The 9,027-nt window shown below is 37.9% G+C and overlaps 1 protein-coding gene across 1 annotated transcript; it reads left to right on the top strand.

Moving 5' to 3' along the window:
* Nucleotides 1-2,120: 2,120 nt before the first annotated feature.
* LOC107569032 (protein NLRC3-like) lies at nt 2,121-8,814 on the top strand (the record flags this gene model as incomplete). Its single annotated transcript, XM_016255029.1, has 2 exons — nt 2,121-3,835; nt 8,721-8,814. Coding segments are annotated over 2 exons (1,809 nt in total), but the record flags the coding sequence as incomplete, so codon positions are not given.
* Nucleotides 8,815-9,027: the final 213 nt, after the last annotated feature.

Here is a 9,027-nt window from a genome sequence, read left to right as displayed (position 1 = left end):
GAGTTTGTTAACCCCAGAAAAGGGAAACTCAGTGTTTTCGGTTCCAATAAAAGACAAAACTAAACCTCTCGGTAAGTTACCATAGTAACTTACTCTGTGAACCTAACCTTTTCTTCGGTAAACCCAGATTTTCTTTCGGTCTCCTCCACCGTTTTAAAGCGTAAGCAATGTTTAAATACCTCATTCATTCATTCACGCTGCAAAAATTGCTTTTATTGCTGAGACTTTTGCCTTATTTCAAGACACTGATTTTGCCTTATTTCAAATACAAATATCAAAAAATTCCTAAATCATGATGCATTCTATATAATAAAGAATATATATGATATTTAGTCTTGTTTCCTGGGGTAAACGAGTAAAATTAATTGCCAGCGAAATGAAATGAAAATGGAAACAAGATTATTTTTCTCACCGGACCACTTTCATTTTCATCATGCAGACACTGTAAATGTGACAAATGGCATGTCTTTATATAAGGGATCCTGTAGATGAGGAGGCTGCATTAATTCGCGGGAGTTACATTTACTTCAGGAGAGGATTTAATTTAGTTTAATTTAATTTATTTATTTTGCCATGTCCACATGCATATTTATTTGAACGGTACCATTTTTTAAATGGCGTTCACTTGATAACATCTGGTTGCAACCTTTAAGTAACCTAATAATTAGAAATTTCTTAAGGATTTCCAGTGTGGTTGGATGCATTGATTACAAACATATTTTCACCATCGCACCTTCCGAAAATGAAACTGATTACTGTATGGAATGGAAGGATGCCAGATAAGAGGGGTAGTGTGAGATATCTATGCCGTAACCACCACCACAGCTGTTAAATAAACACAAATCATTCACAGTTTATTTGGTCATCTTTATGTTCTACAAATACAAAAGCAACAAATGATTTTTTTCCCTGTTGGATTTTAATATTGGTATTGTGGCCATCTCCTCTTCAGCTCTCAGTGATGCTGGTGCAGGTTCTTCCCCCATTTGACGAGTCTCTGCCTTCTTGCTGTTGGCTTCTGAATAGAAGTTAAATGTTTTTCATTACCCTAATTATGAAATGTAGCAACATTTATTTATGTGAAAAAGCAGCTGCACATTGATATATATATACACTGAATGATATTTATTGAATGTCAAATATTTGTAAAGTCATGTAACGTTAGCCTACACCCATTTCACGCTTGAAGCTTTACCTGATTGAATTAGGTTTTTTTTTTTTCTGCAACATTTTTTTATTTTCTTTTTTTGTTTGCCCGTGGGATACCATGAAAATTAATATTAGTTCAATAAATTAAATTTCTGCCAGTTTTCACCTGATAACATTGATTTAGAATTTAAGTCTTTTTGGTGGAGCTTCATTGATCATGGCTTTTCATAGTCGTGGTGCACGCGCTAAACTCAGTCAACCTACACAGAGTGGATTGAACTAACTCTGTTCAGCTGTTCTGAAACTGAAAACTCAAGAGTTTCCTATCTCAAGGTAAGTCAACTCAGAGTTTGTTGAACCTCCTTTCTGGAATACACCCCTGATATGACTTAATATATAATTAGCATCAAACAACCAATATAATTCATTTTCTCAGGGATTAAAGATTAAACGGTAAAAAATAAAAATGACTGCACAACCATCAATTAGGTGGCGATATGCACTAAGCATGTAAACGACCATTGAACAAAACAAGAAGAAAGAAACAGCATAGCACACTTTTTCTTAGTGTCCGTTTCCATAGTGACTCGTCAATTCGTCGCTCTGTTGAGAATGTCTTGAGTCTTAACCAGGAACATAGTCTGAGTTGAATGAACTTACTCCCGGACGCGTTTTTGGAACCACATACCTCGAGTAAGCAAGGTTTGGGTTTAATCAACCGAGAATTCAGGGTTTAGCTGACGGTTAATTAACCGTGCTTTCTGGAATATACCCCAGGTAAAATGTAGGTATTTTAATTTTAGGTGCTGCAATGCACATCACACATCACTCAAACACATTATTAATAATTGAAACATTTTAGAAACCTAATGATGTTCTGTGACCCTTAACACAGCCATAAATTACAAAATTGATTATTTGTTTGTTATTTACTTTTCTAACTTGTGTAATAACCTGGTATTGTATTTTAATCTTACAGCCGTGACTCTAAACATGCTGAAGTCCTCAAAACGCTTCTGAAGAAGAAGTTTGAGTGTCTGTATGAGGGAACAGCGACGCAGGGAAACCCAACACTCCTGAATGAGATCTACACAGAGCTCTACATCACAGAGAGTGAGAGTGGAGAGATCAGTAATGAGCATGAGGTGAGACAGATTGAGACACAATCCAGGAGAGCAGCAACAGAGGACACAGCCATCAAATGCAGTGACATCTTTAGACCTTTACCTGGACAAGACAAAGCCATCAGAACTGTGCTGACAAAGGGAGTCGCTGGCATTGGAAAAACCGTCTCTGTGCAGAAGTTCATCCTGGACTGGGCTGAAGGGAAAGAGAATCAGGATGTCCAGCTCATATTTCCACTTCCTTTCAGAGAAGTCAACCTGATGAAGGACAAAACACTCAGTTTTTCAGATCTTCTTCATGTCTTTTTCCCTGAAACTAAAGAAATGGAGATATCCAGTGATGAATATGAAGTGTTGTTCATCTTTGATGGTCTGGATGAGTGTCGTCTGTCTCTGGACTTTAAGAGCGATGTGAGGTTGTGTGATGTAAGTGAATCAGCATCAGTGGACGTGCTGCTGATGAACCTCATTGTGGGGAATCTGCTTCCCTCTGCTCTCATCTGGATCACCTCCAGACCAGCAGCAGCTGATCTTGTCCCCTCTGAGTGTGTCCATCGAGTGACAGAGGTACGAGGCTTCAATGAGCCACAGAAGGAGGAATACTTCAGGAAGAGAATCAGTGATCAGAGTCTGGCCAACAGGATCATCTCACACCTGAAGTCATCAAGGAGCCTCTACATCATGTGCCACATCCCAGTGTTCTGCTGGATCTCAGCCGCTGTTCTCGAGAAGATGCTGAGTCCAGCAGAGAGTGGAGAGATTCCCAAGACTCTCACTCAAATGTACACACACTTCCTGATCCTTCAGACCAACATCAAACGTGAGAAGGACTATGAGAAGAAGGTGACAGATGAAGACATGATCCTCAAACTGGGGAAACTGGCTTTTCAGCAGCTTGTGAAAGGAAACCTGATCTTCTATGAGGAAGACCTGAGAGAGTGTGGCATTGATGTGACAGAAGCATCAGTGTACTCAGGATTGTGCACTCAGATCTTCAGAGAGGAGTTTGGCTTGTATCAGGGGAAAGTCTTCTGCTTTGTTCATCTGAGCATTCAGGAACATCTAGCAGCTCTATATGTGCACCTCTCCTGTACAAACCACAACAGAAATGTGTTTGACCAAACCAAACAAACTAAAGTTTCACTATCTTATCTCCATCAGAGAGCTGTGGATGAGGCTTTAGGCAGTAAAAATGGGCATCTGGACCTTTTCCTTCGTTTCCTTCTGGGTCTGTCAGAGGAGTCTAATCAGAGTCTCTTACAAGAACTGATGACACAGATAGGAAACAGGTCTCATAATAATGAGAAAACAATTCACTTTATTAGAGAAAAGATCAGTGAGAATCCCTCTCCAGATAAATACATCAATTTGTTTCACTGTCTGAATGAACTGGGTGATCTTTCTCTAATGAACGAAGCTGAACCTCGTATGAGCCGTGGAGGATTACGTCATGTGAAACTCTTCTCATCTCAGTGGTCAGCTTTAGTTTTTGTGTTGTTGACCTCAGAGCAGACAATGCAGGAGTTTAGGCTGAAGAGCTTAATTGGAGCAGAACATGATAGGTAAGTAATACTGAGAACAATCATTAGTGTAAAACATTATGAACAAAGAAAAACAAAGATCAGAGGTTTTTCAATTGTGGGGTACAGATTGTTTTCTGGGATACTGTACGCAATTTGCAGGTGCTTCTCAAACAGAAGGCTATGTCCAAGTAAGGCTGCGTATCTCAGCTGTTATGTCATCACATGCCGCAGACGGCCATCTAAATTTGAAGGATCCTTTGAAGGCAGCCTTCGTTTCGCGTCCTTAATTCTGCTCATTTTGAAGGATGCATGAAGTGTATCCTTTGTGTTCTTCAGTTTCCCACAATCCTTTGCGCACATATTCCAATTCACAAAAATGAACTGATGGAAAACAAGCTGGCACTGAGCTTATCGGAGTTCATTATAAAATGTAAGACAAAAGTAATGTTTTTGGAGGAGAAGGCATACATGTTATCTTTCGTTTTGGTGTGAATTAATCACTTAACACTAAACTGCCAATAATGTAAGCCACTGGGAGACCACAGACGCTTGTCATTCACTGTATTATTTTAAGAAAAAAGCCAGTTAATATAAAGATTTTTGGTTGTACTATATATTTTACAGTATGTGCACTTAAGTGTGCTTACAGTTTACTTACCTAAGAAAGTACTGGTTAATATAGGTTACTACATGGGTTAAGGTTATGTTAAGGGGCGGGGCACAGGGGGGTGGCCTGGTGGCTAGAGCCACTGCCCCTCTGCCTTCATTGGCTGAGGTGCCCCTCTTGAACCCCCAGCACTCCCACCCCCTCTGAACGTGATTGGCCCTCCCAACACCATTGGGCTAGAGTACTGTTAATCTGACAATGCCTAATGCCATTGGATCAGAGTGTTGTCAATCACTGCCTGATTCGCTGCCCATTGCCGCCTGAAAATTTGATAATGCTCAACATCACTAGATCAGAGCACTATCATTGCTTTGGCAATGTAAATACTTTTTACCATGCCAATAAAGCTACTGGAATCTGAATCTGTCAATCACTGACAGCAATGTGGAGTTTTTCAAACGACCACATCTCTGTTCATATGGTACGTAAACACTCAGTAATATATTTTGGAATAGCACCCTGGATCTAGTCAATATTTATTCTGATTACTTTCGTGTGACTGATCAAGTTATTATATGTAGCTAGTATGAGTAACAATATGCATTCCCTGTGTCCAGATTTGACTGCAATAATAATGCAAAAACTGACACTTCAAATCAACCTTTAAATGTCAACTTTTACAAAAAGTAGTCTTTAATAGTCTAAATACTGTATATATCCAAATACATAATCTAATACAAGTAAGTAATTATGTTTGAAAACAATATTCCCAGCAACTAGGGAATACACAGCCCTGTAAATATTTAGTAAACATTTAGTACCAAAAAATCCCCTTAAAATACAAAACCTTAAAGACAAAAATATGATTGAACTAATATACTAATACATACATATGCAAATATATACGGCTGAGCAATAACTGCCCCACCCCTAGTGATTTTGGCCACTGCCCCTCAAAATGTCTGTGCACGGCCCTGTTTAGGGGGTAAATTCTGGGTTAGTACCTACAGTAGTTATTACCCAGTCGTTGTAATAACTATAATAAATGGCTATAATAGCCATTTAAAACGAATAAATTGGTTAACCCCAAGGCATCTTCACATCCAGATGCTACCCCTGAGTTGTGCGTAAAATGTTTTGATAGTTTTAGGAATAAGATTGTTCTAAATCATGCCTCTAATTCTTCCAATCCTGTCCCTAATAATATCCACCTAACAAATTTTAATCCAGTTGATCTTAATAAATTGATAGAGGTAATTTCAAAACTGAAACCAATTACCTCACCAGTGAATATTATGCCTACACGTCTTTTTAGAGAGGTGTTAGGTGTGATTGGCCCATCTGTTTTGACTATCATGAATAGCTCATTAGCCGCTTTTCCACTGTCGGGCCAGTGTGAGCCAGTGCTTTAAATGGGCTGGGTGGGGCTAAGAGCCTCAGATCTGTAGCACCGAGGCCAAAATCACTCTGCGTTTCCACCTTCAGGCCAGAAGCTCTGCTGTGCTTCACTAAAACCCGCCCTTTACACGCCTCTCTGGAACAACGTCACGCAACCCCATCATTTCACCAACAAAGAGAAGTTATCAGAAAAACTAAAAAAAAATAAGTCACTGGAACTAGCGCGATCACAAAACGAACATGATAAAAGCAGCCGTTTGTTTGCATGTTTTGTTAAAGATTTAAATCCAAAAGCATCAATGTTTTACAATAATAAGTGATACATTGATCACAATTAATTAATTTATCAGGATTGAAAATTAGTCACACAGAAATAAAGCGGTATGAACATAGCCTACCTACTCAGTCGAGTCTGTTTCTGTTTATTTGTAGTCACAGTATATAGCCTACATCACATTTAGAAAGAATGATCATTTCTATATTTTTATGAAAGTTCCCTAACAAAAAACATTATTATATTTTTAAGACATCTCTCGAGGCAAGACTTATGACAGATAAAATATGTAACTAAATAAATACATGATTGTGATAAGAGAATAAGAAGCTGACGTCTGATTTCTTCAAGCGGTCGTATTTACCATTTTTACTATGGTAACGTTAATGGCTAGCGTGCATAGTCTTTTGCATCACTTATAAATATTTCTTCCAGTTATGGTGATCATAATCCACATCAGATTAAGTTATTTCAAACACTCGCTGCTGTCTGAAAGCAAGTTAAAAGTCTTTAATGCTGGTGTTATAGCTGTTAGCTTTATGAAATGATCCGCGGAGCTGACGCTCTCCAGACGCGGAGAAACTCCGCCTTTGTTCATGACCACTCCTCTAGCCCCAGCTGGCCTGCTTTGGCCCAAGGTTTTCGTCGGGCCAAAAAACCCGGGCCGTTGGCCCCGAGGAAGCACCGACGCGGCACGATCAATCCCCGGAATTGACAGTGGAAACACTACTGGCCCTGGCACGCACTAGCACGCCTGCTTTTGGCCCGACAGTGGAAACGCGGCTATTGAGCCCCGGCATTATTCCATCCTGCTTTAAGCACACAGTGATTAGGCCATTTCTGAAGAAGCCAAATCTAGATCGGTCTTATTTTAATAATTTTCGACCTATATCCACAATGCCTTTTCTCTCAAAAGTGTTGAAGAAGATTGTCTGTTTTACATTCTTAACAGACCATAATCTACATGATCAATTTCAATTGGGTTTAGAAATTGATTAATAGCACCAAAACCACCCTTCTTAAAGTAACAAATGACCTCTCGCTCACTTTGGATTTGGGTAACTCTGCTATTTTAATTTTGCTCAATCTAACCTCTGCCTTTGATACAATCCATCACAGCATTCTTTTAGATTGTCTACAGCAGGAGGTTGGGCTTAGCGGTATGGTTTTGCACTGGTTCTATTCGGATCTCTTCAATAGGTCTGTTTCAGTTACAATTAGAGCCAGTAGAAATGTGCTTTATAAAAAAATAAAATAAAATAAACTAAATACATAGTATGTACATGGGGAACAGGACTGTAAAATAAAGTGCTATCAGATTTTTAATACAGTTTTAATAATATTTTTGTGCCATGACTGTGGGAGCGGGAACATGTGTGAGCAGCCATGCCCAGAGCGTCTCATTCTAGTGTTTAATGCTTCGGAGTACTTGAGCCTACAAGCCTCAGAAGGACTGAACTAGGAAAGACACAACCTCACTAGAATGCACCCTACTGTTTGAGAAGCACCCAATATCAATATGCGGTAGACTTCAGGGAGAGGTGCGATGTCTGATTATGTGAGTGAATCTGCTAAATTATTCTTCTGTGAGTCATTCGGGAAATTGCAATGGTTGACAATGATAACCATACACTGTAAACAAAATAAATATGGCAACCTCTCACATTCATCTTTTTAAGTAAACTTATCTAATCCACTTCAGTTAAAGTCAACAAATACTTTTGTTCATCTAATGAGTAGCAGGTAGTCTTTAAAGGTCTTTTAAAGCTTCTTGTTCAAGGCATCTAAAGAATGTTTAGCATTTAACAATGCAAGCAGCTACAATTTATGTTTTTCTTTTGCAATTTATTTGCCCGGGTGAAATGTGTGCCTCTAGTTTTAAGAGGCAAATGATGTTCATGTTGTGTAGCTAGCTTTGAAAATAATACATGGAGTTGTATAATAAGTAAAATAAGGATTATTGCTACTTGCATTGCTAAAAAAATCTTTAGTTACCTTGACAAGAAGTTCAAAAGACTACCTGTTACTCAGATGAACAAAAGTATTTTAGTTGATTTTAACTGGATTTAAAAAGTTGAAAGCAATAGGTTGCCTTATTTTTTTAAGTTGGCTCAACTATATTTTTATTAAGGATGAGACAAAAATCTGATATGTCAAAATAGATTTGTGCACTAAGTGTTGTAGTGTAAATGCAGACAAATAGACCTGCCACAGCAACATTGACATGAAAAAGAAAAAGAAATCTGTTTTGACTGAATGTTTAGTAGCTTTTACAGTTGGATAAAAATTGTTTTCACATGTTGCTTTTAAAGCAGTTTTTATTTAATGCTATATTTTTATTAAGGATGAGACAAAAATCTGATATGTCAAAATAGATTTGTGCACTAAGTGTTGTAGTGTAAATGCAGACAAATAGACCTGCCACAGCAACATTGACATGAAAAAGAAAAACAAATCTGTTTTGACTGAATGTTTAGTAGCTTTTACAGTTGGATAAAAATTGTTTTCACATGTTGCTTTTAAAGCAGTTTTTATTTAATTAAATATATTTGAGGGTATAAGGAGGGTATTTAATGTATTATTTACTTAGAATATTATTATTATTAGCATTAGCATTAATAATTGTCTTTTTTCTTTTCAAATAGTGACACATTTGTCACCCAGAAAGCACAAAATACAGCAGATGAAGTTCTTCAGAAACTTCTGCCTGTGGTTACAGCAACTAGATCAGCTGAGTAAGTAACACTGAGAACAATCATCACTGTTAAAACATTATAAAATTTCTTACTTAAAAATTATATACTAATGGTTTAAAAATATGAGTGTCACACTAACCTGCTAGGCTTCTGATTGATATTTTTATTAAGGATGAGACAAAAATCTGATATGTCAAAATAGATTTGTGCACTAAGTGTTGTAGTGTAAATGCAGACAAATAGACCTGCCACAGCA

The sequence above is a fragment of the Sinocyclocheilus grahami genome, unplaced genomic scaffold (assembly GCF_001515645.1).
Source record: "Sinocyclocheilus grahami isolate Dianchi unplaced genomic scaffold, SAMN03320097.WGS_v1.1 scaffold1304.1, whole genome shotgun sequence".
Classification (NCBI taxonomy): domain Eukaryota; kingdom Metazoa; phylum Chordata; class Actinopteri; order Cypriniformes; family Cyprinidae; genus Sinocyclocheilus; species Sinocyclocheilus grahami.
Note: the sequence above shows the minus strand (reverse complement) of the source record. Positions and strands in the feature narration are given on the sequence as shown.